Below are 20961 nucleotides of genomic sequence, written 5' to 3'. Positions count from 1 at the left end.
CATCCTTTTCTCATAACCCATGCAGGGGTTGAGGAAATCCACAGCTAGCAACGAGTTCTTACAGCTTACATAGAAAGAATCCTGCCGGGTGGCAGTGGTGCACGCCTTTAATCCCAGCACTTGGGAGGCAGAGGCAGGTGGATTTCTGAGTTCGAGGCCACCCTGGTCTACAGAGTGAGTTCCAGGACAGCCAGGGCTACACAGAGAAACCCTGTCACAACAAACCAAAAAAAAAAAAAAAAAAGAAAAAACAAAAATCAAAAAAAAAAAAAAAAAAAAAAGAATCCACAAACCAGGTGGAGTTAGGGAAGGGGGAAGGAGGCAAAAACAGGTCACTAAATCATGGATACATTTGATCTTAAATTCCTAAGATGGTTGGTGAGTCACTTTATAATTGGCTATTTCAGACTAGCTTCACACTATTTATCATGAGGTCTGGGTCAAAGGGGTCAGGCTTATCTCAAGTTTATAGCATCCTGACACCAATTGTCTCAGGGCTGTTTAGTTAGGGTTATCTGTTTGAATAGTCAGCTAATTTCCTGAAACTGAGGCACCAGTGTTTGACGTACAGGTTTTATGTCTTTGCTTTAATGGTAGGGTTCAGGAGTCAACTTAAATTTTTCTATCTATCAATTTCTCTGAAGTTTTTCTGCAAGCCTTTGCTCCAATATAGCGAGCTTTAAAATTTTGGAGTACTTGTTGCTCCAGAAAAGTTTCAAAGGCAGTATCTTTTCAATATTTGAGACCTCAGTTATATCCTAAGCAGATTGTGGCACAGAAAATTCCATTAAAAATAGATAGTTGGGGTTAGAGAGATGGCTCAGCCATTAAAGGCTAGACTCATAACTAAAAAAGGGAGTTGAATTCCCAGCAACCACATGGTGGCTCACAACCATTTGTGGTGGGATCTAGTGCCATCTTCTGGCTTGCAGGTATACATTCCAAAAATGGTTCGCTTTTAATTTGATATGCATTTAATGATTTTCAAAAGTTGTTAAGAGATATATTAAGCTTACCATAGAACTTGGACCTCTGTTTGATATTCTCAAGGGAGATGCAAGTCCAAATTCCCCTTGACAATTAACTAATAAAGGAGAGAAAGCTTTGCTGAAAGTAGAGTAAGCTATTAGTTATCAACACATAAATTATATAGAGTATGATAAATAGTTGGCTGTTTGCATTATTACTACTCATGTGCTCACAGCAGCCCTTTGGCAAATTCACTTAATCGTCTACCCTATGGATTGAGTTGGTGAGGTCTGAAGGATTAGGAATGATTTTTACCACACACCACACAGTCATAGAGTTTTATTCAGTATGAATTATTTGATGCCTTTTAAGGGCTGAAGAAATATAAACTTTTAAAAAACTTTGTAGGATTTCTCTCCAGTATGAACTGTCATGTGTCGAGTAAGTCTATATCCATTATCAAAGGCTTTGCCACATTCCACACACTTGTGTGGATTGTCTTCAGAGTGAATTACTTGGTGTCTTCTGAAGTAGGAAGATGAGGAAAAACATCTCCCACACTCTTCACACTTGTAAAGTTTCTCTCCAGTATGAACTGTCTTATGTCTCCTAAGAGATGAGCGATAACGAAAGGCTTTGTGACACTTTTCACACTTGTAGGATTTCTCTCCTGTATGAACTGTCATGTGTTGAGTAAGGTTATAAGCATCAACAAAGGCTTTGCCACATTCCACACACTTGTGTGGATTGTCTTCAGAGTGAATTACTTGGTGTCTTCTAAGTTTGAAAGGTGAGAAAAAACATCTCCCACACTCTTCACACTTGTAGGATATCTTTCTAGTATGAACTAACATGTGTTGAGTAAGGTTATAAGCATCAACAAAGGCTTTGCCACATTCCACACACTTGTGTGGATTGTCTTCAGAGTGAATTACTTGGTGTCTTCTAAGGTTGAAAGATGACAAATAACATCTCCCACACTCTTCACACTTGTAAAGTTTCTTTCCAGTATGAACTGTCTTATGTCTCCTAAGGGATGAGCGATAACGAAAGGCTTTGTGACAATTTTCACACTTGTATGGCTTCTCTCCAGTGTGAATTCTTTGATGTTCCTGAAGACTTCCATAATATGAAAACCTTTTCCCACATTCTTCACATTTATAGGGATTGTCCTGAGAATGGAAAGTTTGATGTCGTCTAAGGGATGAAGATGAGGAAAAACAACTCTCACATTCTCCACACTTGTAGGGTTTCTCTCCAGTATAGATTTGTTCCTGCTTGTGAAGGTGTAGAGAAAAGGAAAATCTTTTGTTACAATCTTCATATCGGGAGGGATTTTCTCTAGTATGAATTCTCAGATGGTGCTTGAGGATTGAAGAAAAGCGAAAGGATTTTCCACATTCTTTACATTTGTAGGGTTTCTCTCTAGAATGATTTCTCTGATGTTGCTTGAGCATTGAAGGATAGTAAAACGATTTGCCACAGTCTTCACACTTGTAGGGTTTTTCGTCAGCGTGATTTTTCATGTGTATAAAACGTGACGAGCGAGTACTAAAGGCCTTACGACACACTTCACACTCGTAGGGTTTGTCTCCAGTGTGAAGTCTCTGGTGTATGGAAAGTGCTTTATGAGAACTCAGGGCCTTACCACATTCTCCACACTTGTAGAGTTTCTCCCCTATACGAATTCTTTGTTGTTTAATAAGGAGTGATTTATGGTCAGTGTTCTTGCTGTAGTTGTTAGGATCATTGGGTGTTATTCCTGTTGAGCCAAAGGTGAGACATATACAAAAGTTAAGCAATGCTCTTTATATTTAAGTGGCTTATTATTTACAATGAAGACATTGACTCATATTTATTTAACCATAAATAAAAATCTGCAGTATATTTCAATGCCTGTAAGCACTGAGCAAAATTTGCAAATAGAATAGGTGCAAAGAATGTGTACTTTTAATGGAGTAAGAGCACAATCAAACAGAACATAGAAATAATGGCAGATTATTCAAAATTAAATAGCTAAGTAAGTTGTAAGGGCAGTTTACTACCAGAAACAAGCCTTTCAAGTAATATAGATATTATCAGGCCACACATCTATGAAATTATAAAGCAGTAAAACCTGAAAAGGAAAAAGTTAATTGTGACTCTGAGATTGGATGAACATCAAATTCATCCTAAGTATAAAGCTTTATATTGGAAGGCAAAAAAAATATGTCGCATTACATGTAGACTGTCCACATCAAGACTAAACCATATAGCCTAAGGATTTTGGACAGTATTTTGTGTTTTATATTGATGACTAGAAAATACATACTTGAGAGATATCAAGGCATAATAATATCAAGTTCATCCATGAATAACTGAAATTTTGCTGGGGCAACCTATATGTCAATGAATAATTATCTCAATTTCCTATTAGCTTTTTTGTTTCACTGGTTTTGGTTTTGTTGACACAGTGTTTCTTTGTAGCCCTGCCTGTCCTGTTAATTGCTATGTCTATGAGGCTGGCCTTGAACTTGAAGATCCACCTGCTTCTTCCTCTCAAGTGCTGGAATTAATGGAATGGGGCACCAGACTTGGCAATAAAATTACCTCTTTCTAAGACTAATTCATTGACAAGATTAAATAACCACTGAGCCACTGACTGAGTGGAGAGTGATAATGAACAGGACATGAAAATGGAAGAGCACTGTTTACCCATGAAGGGAACATTCACAGAAACAAAGCTTATACATATTTTTATCCTACACTCTCCTTAAGTGTTCTATCAATGTATTTTACACATCCACCAAAATATATGGTTGGGAGCCGAGAAAAGATGGCTATCATCCTTACAGCCATCTTGAGCCATATATGCTGACAAGAGACTTGATTACATCAGCCTGCAACAGCTGAGCACACTCTGATAACATCTTGCTTTAGATACCCAGGATCTTCCCTTGGGTATGAGACTTAAAGCTGTGATTTAGAGCCGAGACGTAAGGGCGTGACTTAGAGATCAGATTTAGAGACAAGGCCTAAGGGTATGACTTAAAGGCGTGACTTCGAGGCGTGGCTTAGAAGTGAGACATATGTGGCTTAGAAGTGAGACATATAAAAGGCAAGAGGCAGACAGAAGAAAGCAACAGATTATTAGGCACTTGGGAGTACAACTTGGAACTAGGAATTAGGCTTTGAGGAAGAAGACACTTGGACTAGAGAACTCGGAAGAAGATTATTAGGTATTAGGTACTTGGAACTTAGAGGCACTAGGGACTAGGAACTAGGGACTAAAAACTCAAGACCTCGGACTTGGACTAGGAAGAGAGACTGAAGAATAAACGGGATTGAATTGCACTCTGTCTGGTCTCCATTCTTCGTGTCCATCCTCACTCTCTTTCTTGCTGAACCCCAACCCGTAGACCGGAGCAGCTTGGGGCAGTGTGGGCTCTAACACTTAGACCCCAATGCTATTGGCAGTGCGGGTTTCAACATTGACAGAATGGTCCTCAACAATATACAGGGTGAGCATACCAAGTGATGATAGGCACTGCACACTTAGAAACAACGATGCAGAAGATCCAAGGACAAAGGGAAAAATCGTGAATCCAAAAAATTCTGAAAGCTTATTGACGAGGTATTAAACACACACTCCTAGTGGTAGAGTTTAATCTTTGAATTATGTTTCAACTAAAGGCATGCATTTTAAATCCTTATTATTGTGTATGTGATAGGAAAACATTTTAGAAATTTTTGTCCTTCACAAAAAAGTCTTGGGGTAAGTTTCATTAACATATGGGTAAGTGATTTGAGACATACTTAAGTATGGTGTTAGTTTCTTACAATGATTTCATACCTAGGTCTGTAGAAAACTATGTACACATTCAGATGTGTGCAAAGAGTGCAAACACTGTCACCACCCAGTGTGACTGTCTTTGGTCTAAGTTTTATCAAACAGCTCACCCAAGCTAAGCAATACTGCTGAGAAACTGTTGTCCTGCAGCCTCCAAACATGGAACTATAGAAGATCCACTGTTTGAATTGTTTGAATAGATAGAATGAAAACTTTTGAAACTATAGGTCACTAGCCTGCCTCTTGTGTGATTTGAGAGTTTGGCTTTTAAAATCAATTAAATCAGGGCCAGAGGGTACTGGAGTGACCAATGCATTTGCTGACACCAAACTACAACCTAGTTCTTCTGGTCCTCCAAGAAGGTATTTTTTGTCTGGATTTAAGCTCATTGAAAACCTGGTTTTGAAGATAGGATGTGCCCCACCCACCTCAAGCTCAAGCATAAAGGACTCAGGTTTCTCCCATAGCCTCTGTCCTGGGTCAGACTGGCTCCGTGAATCTGTGACAGTCAGAAGGACAACAACAGGACAGCCCGGGGAAAGACTCCATGTGCTTGAGAACAGCTAAGAAGTGAACTGTTTCCTGTAGAGGCTGCTATTATTTACCTCATGGTAGAAATTTCTGTCGAATAAGAACAACTAATGGGCAGTACAAATACCATTGGAGGAACAGTGAGTGTCCAGGATGCCCAGGCTCAGCCTCCTGCCACAACTTCCAGTAGGAAGGGTACATTCACAGATGACCTGCATAAGTTGGTAGACAACTGGGCCTGAAATGCCATGAATCTTTCAGGCAGAAAAGGCAGCAAAGGACACATGAATTTTGAGGGCCCTGGAATGGCAAGGAAGTTCTGTGCTCCTGGGCAACTGTGCATTTCCATGACCTCAAACCTGGGTGCTCTAACCCCATCTCTGCAGCATCTGCTCCCTCTCTAGGTCACTGCACTAACTCCATGTGTCCCCACAGCAGTATGGCTTTCCAGCTGCCCCATTTGGCACTCAGTGAAGTGGAACAGGTGGTCCAGCACCACAGCCACTTGGCCAGTTCCAACCTGTAGGAACTGCATCCTTGAAAAATTTCTACATCAGCAATCTGCAGAAGTCCATCCTCAGCCCCCTAGGTTCCAACCAATGGACCACCTAGTCACCTGCAAGGATGTTAACTGAGTAGATTTGGGGGCAGAAACTGGAATGCTGTGGGAAAAGGGGGGAGGTTGGGAAGTAGCCTATATACTAACTACTAGTGCTGGGTTTTAAATCATTATTTCTTGCCAGAAGGGAATGCTTTTAAGACCATTTTGAGGCCTCAGAATGGAGAACCATCTTCCTTCTCCATTTGTTGGAGTTTTAAAAAGAAGAAAAGAACAGCTTTCTGGTGGAGGGGCTGCCTGAGACTGCTTGTCTGTTTTTGTACCCACCAGTAAGGCCTAGGGCTAGAAGAGAGCCTTATTACCAGAAATCCCCAAGAGCTCAATGTAAGCCAAACCCCATATGTATCTGTGTGCATAGAGCTCTTAATCTTGACATATGCCCCAAATTCCTTATTCCCTCCACAATCCACACCTTAGGACAAAGAGGTTCTCTTCCACTCTGATTCCTACCCCCATTTTTTTTTTTTCCTTTTACAACCTAATGTAAAACACCAAGGGACTGGGGTTGCAACCCTGTCTTACATAAGTCATCAGTGCTTTAAGCAAAAGATATTAGCAGTTTTGACTGCAGCATTAGTCATTAGGGAAAAAAATGATTTTCCCGACGGACATGTAACTTGACCATCAGTGTTGATGGGGAAACACTGTGATATTTAAATGTTGTTGGATAACATTAGTTTTAAGAGTAAAATTTGAAAGGTTTAAAAGGTTCACTCACAAGGTAGCTCTGTCCTTTACTCATTAAGACACTTTTTTTCCTTGCATTTCAATTGTATTAGATAAATGTGAATGTAAAATTGTATATATATATATATATATATATATTATATATAGTATATATATGATATATATTATATATATTATATATATAATATATCAACTGAGACATCACCCTCCCTTAGGTCCATGCATCTGATCTTTTACATATATGTGGCTGGGTTAAGCAATTTCAAATGAGACATAAGAAGTTTAACAAGTAAGCTTAACATTTGATGCACAAAATTTCCCCCAAAGTTTGGGTGTTGGGCAATATTTATTTTCATATTTCCATATGAAAATTTTAATATATTATATATATATTATATATATACAAAGAACAACTAGTAGAACACTCATATTTAAAACAGACAGAAGAGACACATTGCTAAAGTGTCTTAGTTATAAGTCCAAAATCATAGCTAAGTTCTGACAGAGGCTTTAACCATCAACTTAGTGGTTATGGTAAGTCTACATGCTACCTAAATCATAAAGACCATCTTCGGTTTTCTATAAAGTTTTCCTGGAAACTGTCAAGGCATGATGTTTCACCAGTATGTGCACACATCATATTACTTCATCGGATTACACTCGCTGTGTAGTTTGCTTGGAACCTACTTTTATTTTGCTGATGTTGCACAGTATCTCCTAAGCTGAACAACTGCCATCTTCATAAGTCTAGCTGTGCCGGCTAAACACAAGCACTTACTAAATGGCTGGGCTTATTAAATGTTAGCATTCCTTCCAAACAGGAGGCTACAGGCAAGGTCACTGAAACCTCACCTGGGTACCCAGTCCTTCCTCTCAGATAGTTGTATGGAATGAGGCATTAACTCATGGGCTTTCAAGGTTTCCTAGAGACAGCAAGGTATACAGACCAGGAAACCTAAAACTGCTGCAGGGTTGAGCTCAGGAACCTGGGAAAACTGACATCTACACCACCTGAGGGCCCATGTGGAAACAAATATCGCCCAACAGCCAAACTCTGGGGGAAGTTTTGTGACAGCAAATGTTAAGCTTACTTGTTAAACTTCTTATGTCTCATTTGAAATTGCTTAACCCAGCGACGTTTATGTAAAAGATCAGATGCATGGACCTAAGGGAGGGTGATGTCTCAGTTGATTCTTCAGTCAGTTACAGACTGAACTGCTGTACTCTCCTTCCCAGTTTTGTGTTTACAAAAGGTGACCTCTCTTCCGAGTCTCTCGACCTCTCTAAACCTCGTGCTGACATACAACTTTTCTCTGTGTAGGTGAGTGTAACCATTTTAAGAAGATACAAAGTATACATATTTCAAGTTATATCTCTAATAAAAGGATTAAATTATTTTAGATAATACAAATTATATTAATAAAGGAGAGGACAGAAGCACAACAACATGGGGCTAAGTCATATTAGGTCTGACTTTGTAAAATAGGCATGTTGGGAAAGGAGATTTAATCTCAAATTTTATTTCTGTTCCTAAGCTATGAAATTCCATTGATGTTAGCAAACACTTCTGACTTACAGATTCCTATCTAGTCACTAGTCCTTGCTAACTTTCTTAAACTTTTGGCTTGTGGAAAATGGTGTCATGCCAAGAAATGACAATCATTGTACACCTTTTTATTCTTGAATGCATCTCTTCAAAAGGCCAACCATACTTTTGTATTTTCTGTATTATTTTTTGATGAAAGAAAACAAGAAACAAAGACAATCTGGAGGACTGATCTAGACTGTGTAAAGGTGCAGCACAAAAGGATCAGGAGAGTGACATCCCCAGTTCCTCCAGCTGCATTTCTGTTAAACTTTACTTAGAGATAAAAGACTTTCAGTTCAGAAACTCTAATTTTTTTTTTTTATTTTTTTTTTTATCTCATTTGTATTGGTGTTTTGCCTGCATGCATGTCTGCATATATGTCTGTGTGATGATGTCAGATCCCCTGAAACTCGAGTTACAAACAGTTGTGAGCTGCCATGTGGGTGCTGGCAAGTGAACTTTCCTCTGGAAGAGAAGCCAGTGATCTTAACCACTGAGGCATCTCTCCAGTCTCAGCAATTGAAATTTTGTTAAATGTTAGCATTCCTTCAAAGAAGGAGGCACCTTTACACAGTCTTCATCAGTTCCCCAGATGGTCTATGTTCCTTGTTTTATTTCATCAAAAAGTAATACAGAAAAGACAATAGTATGACTGTCCTTTTCTAGAGACACATGTGAGAATAAATAAAAATAAAACTGAAATTTTTAATAGAGATAATTACTTTCATTTATTACAATCCTAATCTGATGAGTCACTTGATTCACTGTAAAATGTCATAGCAAATATATTTAAGCCATAATTGGTAATGATGAGTCACCTAATGAGTGATTAAATATAATCAATGTGCCCAAGTTATATTTGTATTCATGCTAAATACAAATGCAATTCATTTATAGAGACAATATTGGGCCGAGTGACTAATATTTATGTTCCAGTATACAGTCCTCTGTAAATGTCAACGTTTAGCCCCAAACAGGGAACTCAAACAAATTTAAAGCCACCTTACAGTTTGCTCAGTATGAAGTAATCAATATCCTGTGTAGTTTAAAAACTGGTGATTGAAATCGAATGCCTGAGTGAAGACAGCTAAAACTACACTAAGCTTGCATGGTAGGACACATCCAGGGGGGATGAGCAGCTTACCAGTAGCACACTGTCCAGTGAGACACTCACGGATGAGAGCAAAAGGCAAGCTCGCCTCATCACGGGATAAGGATGCATGGGGAAGAGGACTTGCCAGCATCTGCTGCTCCTGTCTCCCTCTGGCCTGTAAGCCAGAGCAGGAACTCCTACTCCTTAGGTGCAGGGAAGAGGAATTACTCCTCCTGTTTCACAACACAGGGGGATAAATCCTCTCAGGCTGAGGAGGATCTTAGACTCAGCACCCACAGTGTCAATGTCTCAAATGGAAGCACTCAGTGCAATTACTCTGCATTCCATGTCTCCTAAACTGATAACCAAGGATACTGTGTACAGGGGAACCTTGTACCAACACTTGCCACCCAAAGGGTCTGAGAACTACATGCAAGTTCAAATGGCCATGCCGTGTCCCCTGGCTTTCATTTCTCCTCCTCCTAATAATGCTAATCCCTGAGCTGAGAGGTCAAGTGTCTGACTCTGTAAGCAGTCCTCAGAAGAGTGTGACACAGTATATGACAGAGGCTCTGCCACAGGGGCAGTCAGCACAGCAGGCTGAGCTGTGGGACTCACTTCAACTAAGGTGCATGTGCTCCATGTGGACAACCACAGCCAGGGAAAGAAAGTAATCCGGCCTGAGAAGAAGGAGATGTGGACTGTAAAGGCTCACCCAGAGCAGTCTCTCTGAGTCACCTTCCAGAGACGACTGGACCGGCTCCTCAGCCCTGCTCCATTAGAAACCGGGAAGCCAGTGGATATATTCACACAGGAGACATAGAGAAAGGACCATGAGAGCTCTTCCTCCTGACGATCATAGTAATATTAACCATAATAGTTCCTATAGGGAAAACCACAATGGCTACCCATGACTGGACTCTATAAACAAAAGACTACTAGCTCTGATGCATCTGGGAACACTAGGTTTAGAAATAAAGTTTTCTGAATATTTTGTAATGGTTTATGACTGTGTATATATCCAAATAAAACTTAGTCCTTGTATATGATATATTTTCCTTAAAAAAAAAAAAAAAAATGGAACCATGAAAGAGTCACACAATCCCTGGTTTCATAACTGGTTTGATGGGGATCGTTGGATGAGCACCTAAAAGAGTTCAAAGACCTCTCATCTTTCTTTTATGGTCTGGTCCTAGTAATAAACTGGTGCTAAAACTTTGCTGAATCAACAAAATAGCCTCTGCTAAATTATTGACCCTATTGGCCCAAAACAACGCCTTATATCATAAGTCAATGCTTTGATTCTTCCCTAAGATCAGTGAGCAATGACCTGTCCAAAGTGACTCCTTTTAGTCTGACTTTTATCCAACTGCTCCCCACCCCAATTTGTCCTAATCATCAGAATGGAAACTGTTGAGCCCCCTGCTTCTGCCTGCCCCTGTGTCACGGGAGTGTTGATTTTATAAACCAAGCCATGCTCACTTCAGTACAGAGATCTTTCTGGCATGAGTCTGCCCTTAACCCTAGCAAATAAATGACTCCCAGTCTGACCAGTATTCCATTGCATTTCCCTGAGTGTTACATGACAACAGAGACCCAACAAAAAGTCCCTGTAAATATATGCACAGGTCACTGCAAACTATAAATCCTAAGAGACTTGAACCACCATAACTGTCTGAGAGACGTGGAGAGATCTAAACAATCATTTCTCATAATACATATGTCGAGGCACATGGGGAAGCCTGGCTTTTTGTTGGATCTTTGGACTTGAACTCTGTCCCCAGACCCCCTCATTCCTACACACCTGGGTACACAGTGGCTGCTGCAGGGCTCTTCACATCACAAGGTCCTTGTCTTAGCTCCAGAAACATCACCAGGAATGGCTTAGAGAGAGCAAGACCTGTTTGTAGAAATAAAGGGCAAGATTGTTTAAGTGTTCTACTCTCTCTTCCAGAACAGTGTTTATAAGGAGAGATGATACAATAAATAATTGCAGACAATTAGTTCCTTAAATGGTGTCTGACACGTTACAGTACAATACATGAAGGAATGTATAATATCCGGATTCTGAGTTTCTTTAAAGAGAAATCATTAAAATTGAATTGAGAAAGAATTTCATGGACAAGTGTGATCTCCAAGCCTGAGGCCGGTGTATCTCTAACAGCCCCACAGGAGTGAAGGAGGCACGCTTCCAACACAGACATTTCAAACACAGGGAGGAGAAACAATAAAATGTGTCTTAGCTGTACAGTGACCTCCTGAATTTTTCTTAAACTGAAGGACATGAAATTCACTGTTGACACACTCAGTGCACTGAGACACTGTACTGAGTGAGGAAGCAACATATTCACAGTGAGATCCAAATTCTCTGTAGATGCAATGCTCACCCAGGAAGGCAAGGTTGCTGTAATTCTCCAACATCACATCCCTGTACAGATTCCACTGAGCAGGCTCCAGACATTCCCACTCTTCTGGAGAGAAATCAATGGCCACATCCCAGAAGGACAGCATTTCCTGAAATAATGACCAATGAATAATATCACACCTTTAATTAATTAAAAGCATTAATAATATAAATTAGGCCATTGATAAAATTAATTAAAACTATTAATAATATAAATACCAATATCTGTTGGGTGTGCTATCGCTGAAAAATATAATTGTTGATGCTATTTTAAGTATTTCAAAAGTATCTAATGTCAGAATTGGGGTTTTTTTTTTTTCATCTTATTCAATACAGTTCCAGAATTACATATGAGAAAAAAAAATCATTGTTCTTCCTTTTCATTAATATAAAAATATCAGCAATTTAAGTGTTAATGGGGAATTTTGTATGATTGCCTGAGTAAGCTTTTGGATTGTTTTTCTCAGTTTTGATAAGCTCACCTCCTCAATCACTACCTTGCACTTAAAAGTAACTTTGATTTGCCTGATGTAATTGTTGTCTCTGAGGCTTACTGCTAACCTAGGCGTAGTACTGGAAGGTTCTAGCCTCTGTACAAGCTTATCTAGGCCTAGAACATCTTCAGCCTCTGAAACCTGCTACTGAATATTCTCACCCTTTCTAGTTCTTTCTGAACTCTGGCTGGCTGGTTCAACTCAAGTCTTGTGGATCAAACTCCTCTCCAGGCTGACTGATTCAGTCTGGCTTCTGTCAGCTTCTCCCGCATTACTCTGCTTGGCCACATACTAACTCTCTATCTGTTCTAATCTTCTGACTTTCTTTCTCTGGCTTGTTCTGTCCTCATCTGTGTCTACCTTGTTTTCTCTCTGCAACCCATCTCTGTACAACTGTCCCAGGAAAATGGCCTCTTTTTTTTTTTTTTTTTTTCTCTCTGCCCTGTTCTCTGAAGTAGCTTTCCTTACCTGTCTCTTCTCACGAGAGTTGAGGATATCCTATTCCGTAGAATCTTTCTGGTTTATCACTTTGTCTGTCCCCCAATTAGACATCGCTATCAAACATGGATGCTGCTTTCCACAAGCTAACTTTACCTTCATTGTTTAGGATTAAAGGGACTAAGGGCACGTTTGTATTCCAGCCAGAGGGATTTAAGGTGTATGTTAAGAGCTGAGTCACCCTACAACCGGAAATAGGGGTTTCCAGTGAACAACACAATCTTGGGGTTCACAAAGTGACCAAATATTCTGCAATCCTCCTGGCTTCTGAAATATACCCCACATAATCCTTACACACTTCCGGCCTTTGGGGCACCAGGACTGGGAGTTTCACACTGTTCCAGGGCATCCATTGTTCAGGAACCCCCTAAGCCTTGGCTTCCCCGTGTCATGGGTCAATGGGAAAAACCACTAGGCCTCCAACTTCTGTGAGCTACAATTCTTTACATTGAACATACTCCTAAGATCAGGTGTTCCTTAGCTTCCTCTGTCTGAGCATAGTTCCAGTCTCACCCACATGGTTACAATTGACAAGACTATATTTTCCCTGACACATTATCGATTAAAAAACAAGTACATCCAGCCACGTTGCTAAAGTTGTTTATCAGGTTTTAGGAGTTCTCTGGTGGAAGTTTTAGGTTCAGAACTAAATGTTTTAGTTAAGAGAGATGACAGAGGTTCTGGTTAGTCAACAAAATGATGGACTGGGTATTAGGACTATCTTGTACCTCACTGGTACAAATCGGCATAATTATGCTCTAATTGTATTTTGAGAGAAAAGTTTCATTTTAACAGGAAGAGTGATATGTAGGAGGAGCTAAGGTGGGAGGAGTACTGAGAGGAAGAGAAGGAGTAAGAAGAGGAGGAGAAGAAGGAAAGGAGAAGCTAGGTGATGAAAGAGAGAAAGAGGGGGGAGACAGGGAGGTAGATGTTCATGTATCTCCACCAGTCAAAGATAGTTGATATATCTAGGTTGGGTAGTGGGTTACACCTCTGATTGAACAATACCAAACTTATAAAGCCTATGATTAACATTTTTAAAAAAATGTATAATTGCAAAAAAGAAAAGGGGGCATGGGATAGGGGTTTTCTAAGGGGGGAATGGGGAAAGGGGATGGCATCTGAAGTGTAAATAAAATATCTAATAAAAAATGGAAAAAAAAATTTTTTAAAAAGAAAACAAACAAACAAATAAACAAAAACAAGTACATCATTTTCCCATCCATCTTCTCATTGCAACTTCTCTCCTGTTCCCCAACACTCCATCACAACTACATACTGTATTCTTCTCTATTTTTTCATATACACACACACACATAAATATAATAAACATCTACACATAACTATGCAAATATCAATGGCTGAGTCTCTTCAGTGTCTCCTGTATTTGTTATCAGGACTGACCCTTGGTACTGGATGGTGAGTTGGTTCATCCCTGGGGAAATCCAGTTCTCCCTCTCAGCCGGTTTTAGATGCCCATACTCTATTGTCTAGCCAGGAGAGCCCCCTGCAGGGCATCACGTGCCATTGTCATTGCTCAGGCAGTCATGGTGTTGGCCTAAGCAGCTTCCCTTCCCTTCCCAGGAGGCACAAACTCAAAGCAAGCCTCTGGTTTTGACATGGTCCTCTGGTCCTCATACTCCAACTGCTCCTGCTCCAGAAATATCCCCTGGTTATTATGTGCAGAACCTGCATCGCAGACATACCTCTTGGGTCAGATCACAAGATCATATACAGTTCTCTGTATGTTGGTAAGTTTCGGCTTTCTGTAATGCTCTCTGTGATCCAGCGAGAAGGGCTTTGAACAGTACGAGCTACACTTACATGTAGGTCTAAGGAAAAGTCTTCAGGATGCAGTTAGTACTTACAGTGCTTTAGTAAAACGCCATTAGCATGTCCTCTAAGACATAAACCAAACAAGTCACCTGTGGCAGCTTCTAAACATGATAGGACTTCTACTGATGAGACTTTAAGTCCCACTGGACAGCTTCTGCTAATGTGAAGATGTGAATGGCATTGTGGCATCTTTAGAGATATAATGCCATACAGGACATTGCTGTGGCCCACTGCCGTGTAAGAGCTAAGCAGGACTATTTATTGCTTCTCTCCCTTGGAACCCGGTAAAGCACCTTCAGTCACTATGGACAACTCGTCCTTCTGCACATCTTCAGGTCAGATCAGCTGCAGTCCCCCAAGTCTTGCCTCTGAAATGCAAGGTACTTTCACCACTGGGAGGAGGGAATATCGACTGTCACAAGACTCTATAGGACAACTGAAATATTTAAAGAACGACAACTGCAGAGAAAATAGTCTTTTGCCTAATGAGCAGAGTTCAGCAGCGATGAAGAGGCCAGGACATCTCCAAAACACCTGCAGAATGAAGCATTTTGGTGAATAGAAGCTTCTCAAGGGAAAAGAAAAGGAAATGTCTTGAAAGTGTCTTGAAAGCTAGTAGGGAAGGATTCTGTCTTTACAAGTTAGTCAGAAAAAAACAAATGACACTCTTTTTAACCATAGATCACCAAGTGCATGGGGAAACCGGCAAGGTAGAGAATGGCAAGAGGCCAGAGCAGAGCAAAAATGAAAACTTCTTTCTGTGAGAGAAACAGAGCATGTTCACAATGGAGAATTAAATACGAGGAACCTTCCCTGTGTGGCCCAGCCCTGCCTTCCTCCCTTCTGCATGGTTCTCTTGAGGACACTCTCCTGTGAGAGGCTGTGGATGGAGGTCGGTGGACCTGCAAACATGACACCACTTAGTAGGGATTTTCGCCAACACAATTAACAGCAAACACTTGAGGGTAATTACAGACTTCCAAAATCCACTTTCGATGGGGAAGAAATACAAGGAATATCTGACCAGAGGCAGGAACACGGTCACTCATTAACAATTGCTACATATTCTTACAATAAGTCGGGGTCGGTATTTACATTCCACTTGGATGGAAGCCAGTCCTAGAGGAAGGCCACAACAGAATGCACAGAGCAGATATATTAGGAACTCTTGCATCTCCCGCCAGTGGCCCTCAGAGATATCTTTTCAGAGAGTCTGGCAGAACTAGAGATTAGCAAAACATTGGTGGGAAGTCAACATGAGATGCAAAGAGAAGACTGGATTCCTGATCAGGTTCCAAACAATATGGACTCTCCATTCCCAACCAGCCTGTCTATACTACATAGTGCTTAAAAGACATACAACACAGATCACAAAGCAGCAGCTCTTAGGTTGTGCTGAGGGTCAAACAGTCTTTGAGGGGGGGAGCGAGGATCAAAGATAGGAAAGGCAGAAAAAAAAGAGGCAGAGCCAAGAAACAGACTTGGAAGTGTAAGACTCTGGAGGAGCATTAGCTCACCAGGGACCTCCTGAGTGAAGAACGCACAGCTGGGGATCCTTGCAAAAGCAAGAGGAACATATTGTTCCAATACGTTGGGGTTGTCCTGCACCCAAAGGAGAGGCCGTGACAGCGGACAGCCTGTTTCCTCAGTTTTTATACAGTTTAAGGTGTAGACTAGAGAAACGAGTAGGCACAATATGATTGGTAAAACAGTGTGACTTTTCAACTGATTGGTCTTTAGGGAATGAGGTGGCAAGGACCTCCCTTGTTGAACTTATCAATGAGCTCTGAGCATCTAGCATAGGTGTGTTCCCTGCCCTGTGGTCTGAGGAATGTTGATCAGTTTCTCCCTTCATCCAGCCAGTGTGCAAGACATTTCCAAAGTTCCTGAGCTGACCAGGAATGTTAATCAGCCTCTCCCTTCCACGGGTGGGGGGGCACCAAGTGTTCCAAATTTCAGCATTAAGTTTATTTTTCATGGTCTTTTTATACCCCACAGTACCATGGGAAGTAAAGCAAGGAGATAACAGAAACAACTGCAGAAATAATATACAAGGAGACATCTGTTCTTATCCAGGGGCCTCCCTGTTCCTTCTACCAAGGTCAATACAATCAATGCTCAGCCCCCCCACCACCACCTTGACACTCAGGTGCACCTCCTCCTATCCTTCCAAGCCTCAGCAGGCCAGGAAATCTGCCAACAGGCCCTGACCTACCTTGAGTCTGCCTGGCAGACAGATTTTCTTCTCTCTCTCTCTCTCTCTCTCTCTCTCTCTCTCTCTCTCTCTCTCTCTCTCTCTTCCTCTCTCTCTCTCTCCCTCCCTCCCTCCTTCTGTCTTTGTTTCAGAAAAGCAGGCAAATGCCACTCCCCCCACACCACACATATACTAGGTCTTTCTCCCAGAACTTTACTTCCATAAAGATAGCATAATACAATCATTAATTTTTGCTTCAAATCTTGCAATTATACGACTCAGAAAATGGAATAAAATGTGAAAAACATGAAAAACCAAATGTAATGAGTTTTTTTTTTTTTTTTTTTTTTGCCACCCCTTTGGAAAATATGGATTATATAATGAGAATTTTAATTTTAAAATAACTACCACATTTTATCCATACATTAGGCCTCTAGCTATATTTTTGGATTTTAATAGTCTGTATATTGTTTATGAATCTTCTTAAAGCACCATAAGTAGAGTTTGTTCAGTAAAGAGCAGGGACTTGCACTCTGATGACATTTTTACATAGATCCTCGAAAGAAGAGAACTACGGACTATAGAATATGAAAGAGTCAGCCAGGCAAGCAGACACAGCTTTTAACTCATGTCACCTTATTTGGAAATGACTGTGGAGGACACTATGAAGACAGACACTTGCATAACAGAAAAGGACAGTGTGACGAGGTTCTGCAGTGCTCAGGTTTAGTCCTTGCATCCGTGTGTGACAACTGTTCCAATCTTTTGTAAGCTCTCTTCACGGCCTCTGACACAATCACATCAGCAGGACTTGGAACGTCATCACACAGTAAAATTCTTTCCCAGTTTTCTAACACAGAGAGGTTCATGCATGAGTAAAGACAAAAAACTCCTTCCATCATCCTAACATTAGGATACAATTAAGAAATCTTGGGGGGACAGAGAGAGAACCACACACTACAGAGAACTGGGCTTAATTGTGCAAGAGGCAAGCATCCCACACTTGCAGTTTGCTTTACTGGTGATGGTAGTGAAAGACCCCAAAGGGAGACCCTCACTCTACTCTCAGGAAGGCACACACCCAAGGACTCACGAGAGACCGGCTTAATGCAAGCACATGAGGCAGTTTAATATCCAGGTCAGCACTTATCTCACATAGGAGACAGAGAAGCTGACCCAGAAGTTCAAAAGTTTGGGGATTTTATAGACAAAGGATGGGGGGAGCAGGAGATATTCACGAGGCTACACACTATTTACACTTTATACATATATTTAAAAAAACATTAGCAGGTTGTGTAAGCAGAGCAGGGCAGAGTATAGCCTCTGTGAGGATACTTATCTAAGTTGGCAGGACATCTAGTTAAACTTACAATTCCTGGAATGCCGAGTAAACGTACAATTCCTGGAATGCTGAGCGGGCCCAAAGGGGGAGTTTGGAGAATACCAGATGGCCCATTACTCATTTGGACATTCTCTGTTCTTTCAAGGATGTCCTTGTATACTTTTTATCTTTCAAGGCCAGCCAGCTCCTTGGATGACTCAACAGGCCTTTGTCCTGTAACTCTATATCCTCTGTGACTAATTAACTGAGCCCTGGCCTAACAGACCTGCTGACAGGCATTTTTAACTGCTTAGGTCCGGGAATCAGAGGGCCTTGTTAGTTCTATTAGTCTTGGGCCTATTTTAAATTTTTCTTTTAGTAGTACGCATGTGAGGGACAGTGGAGGAAGTTGTTTTGTTCCAGCTAAGTGCAAGAAGCATCTGCAAGCAGCTGAATCGCTGGGACAGGGACACGGGGAGGTATCCCAGATAATGAGGCAGAAAAAGACACAGGGATGTAAACCACAGTAGCCTGCATCAGTCAAGAACTGCAGGAAGGAAATGAAGACATGATAGAGTCTCTGCTTAAATATAAAAGGTGCAAACTGGAAAAATTCAGGAGAAACCAGAAGAAAGCATCATCAGGACATAGCAGAATCTAACACAAAACTACTACCCAAAAGGAATGAATATTCACTGCAAATAAGCAAAATATCCAAGCAAGAAAAAGAATTCTTCTACACATAGTAAGTGCCAACAAGTAATTAATAACCAAAATATACTGACTTTATCAAGACAAAGCTAGTGAAAACAAAGTGTAAATCACACTTGGAATGGGCCAACAGGAGGGAAGCACATGTTGTAAGACACCAAAGTGCTGAGAACATGGATTTGCCATGGCGCTCACTGGAAGACAGAAAATGAAACATAAAAAGTATTTCTCATGTCCACCAAGTATGGTTAAATGTTTTCTGACAAACTGAGGTAGCCTACATTGGCCTTGAATTTGCTATGAAGCAGGAGATGGCCAGAGAAAGGGTCCCACCCCACCTCACAAATGCAGACATGACAGGGATGTACCTCAGACTAGGCTCAAGTTTCTTTTCCATCAACAGGTCTGCTGACTTTAAATCACATGAATGCACACAGGTCTGTGAGTACCTCCTCACCCTGCTGACCTGACACAAAAGCCTGCTCCCCTAAAACAAGACATGGGAGCTTTGCACCCTGCTCATGTACTTGCTCAACAATTTGATGTTGATGCAAGCATTATGGGCTAACCAGACATCCTGTCTTCCCATTCCCACACCCCCAACCGGACCCAAATTACTCAACCCTAAATTAGGAATGGAAGACCTTTCAAAGATTTGAGAAAACCAGCCCTCAAGGTAAAACAGGATGCATCTTCCCTAGTTGGTACCCTGTTTTTCCTCCAAGTGTTGCCTATGTGTGTTCTCTCGCCCCCTGATCAAAGCTTTTCTATAGCGGCTCCTTCTGGCAGATCTTTCTGCTGTGTTCCAGAATTTCCCAACACGCCACCTGTTGCGCCTCACATTTTTTTCACTCTTAATTCTTTAAGTAGCAGAGAAAATGAACATAATCAAGACCGTTACAACAGGCCGGCTACAGAGTACAGGAGGGACCAGAAACACCATTTACTCTAAAGATACTGAGGAATCTGGCAACATCCATGTGAGGATGGAGCAGCCAGGGGACTGTGCTTCCCAGCAAAGCAGGTCTGTGAGCCCCTGCTCTCTCTCAGGAGCAGGCAGTGCGGTGACCATTAGCTAGTAATCCTCGTCCTCTCTCTATTATCCACCCCCCCACAACCAAGCTGCCCTGGTGGACCAGAGCACCACGGCAGATTCGAGCTGCACGCAGTGTCCTAAGGAAACCTTCTCTCAGGGCGCAATCCCAAACGCCCTGTACCCTCACTCCGAAACTCCAACCTCACGTGTCCCAGCCAGTTCAGCACAGCAAGTACAAGCGGCTTCTTCCCCCGTCCCACATAGCCCAGGTCCGCTCCCTCCGAGACCGAGCCCTGCTTCCCGCACAGAAACCCCAGGCTACGCTGCTCCCTGGACCAACCTCCATGCCACAGACAACAGGAATGGACAGCCGCACAAGATTTCCGCCCAATTTTGAGGAAGACCCACTTGGACAGACCTGAAGTCAGAATGGAACTTCCTGGAAGACTCCATGTGGTCACAATGGGGCAGACTACATCTCCCAGAAGTCTGTGCGAAGGAAATTCCTGAACCCAGATTAGGTGATTTATACTGTCCCAGGTGTAGTAACCCGCATTGGAGTGTGGGAGAACTAAGCTTTATCTGCAGAATAGTTATGGGTAATGAAGTTGGTTTCCAACCCCAGAACCACAACGGAGATGTATGGATATGAGTCGAGCCTTTGACAGAAACTTCTGGCTTACAAGTCATTTCAGGTTGTAATTTTAAAAAAGGTTTTTTTGTTTTGTTTTGTTTTTTTTATATTTTTTCTCAATCTGTTTTTATACCATTTTAATTGCATGCAAGTATTAAGGTCAGTTCTAGGTTGAGGAACTAGCAATGCAATTCATGAAAATTGTCAAGGAACAAGCAAGACTGTGAGAACAAAATTTGAAAGCAGCATTGTAACAATAACAAAAATTCATGGTCAGCAAAGACCACCAACAATTTGTTAAATATAGTCATAATAAAAATATTAAGCCCCTGCAGGGGCAGGGTGACAAAAAATAAAGGCATACAAGGGCATGCCCAGACAAGTCCAAGCAAGCCCAAGTGAGTAACGGGCTATCTGGGCTGGAACATATCTCACACAGGAGATAGAGGTTCTGGCCTGGACCCAGGGAACTTGGGATATTTATCAGTAGGGGTTGGGGAGAGTGGGAAAATTTGGC

At 41.4% G+C, this 20961-nt stretch overlaps 1 protein-coding gene across 2 annotated transcripts; it reads right to left on the bottom strand.

Moving 5' to 3' along the window:
- Positions 1-1293: 1293 nt before the first annotated feature.
- On the bottom strand, positions 1294-20292 carry LOC117723897 (uncharacterized). Of its 2 annotated transcripts, none has more exons than XM_034523478.2 (4): positions 20229-20292; positions 11704-11830; positions 11121-11216; positions 1294-2731 (listed from the first exon to the last, which is right to left on the bottom strand). In XM_034523478.2, the coding sequence occupies exons 2-4, from the start codon at positions 11825-11827 to the stop codon at positions 1362-1364; spliced, it is 1590 nt and encodes a 529-aa protein (XP_034379369.1). In that variant the 5' UTR covers positions 11828-11830; positions 20229-20292; the 3' UTR covers positions 1294-1361. The 2 variants fall into 2 exon arrangements, with proteins under 2 accessions (XP_034379369.1, XP_076772483.1); XM_076916368.1 differs by having other exon boundaries at positions 20151-20279.
- Between the last annotated feature and the right edge of the window lie 669 nt (positions 20293-20961).

Source organism: Arvicanthis niloticus, chromosome 19, assembly GCF_011762505.2.
Source record: "Arvicanthis niloticus isolate mArvNil1 chromosome 19, mArvNil1.pat.X, whole genome shotgun sequence".
NCBI lineage: Eukaryota > Metazoa > Chordata > Mammalia > Rodentia > Muridae > Arvicanthis > Arvicanthis niloticus.
This window is presented reverse-complemented; position numbering and strand designations above follow the sequence as displayed.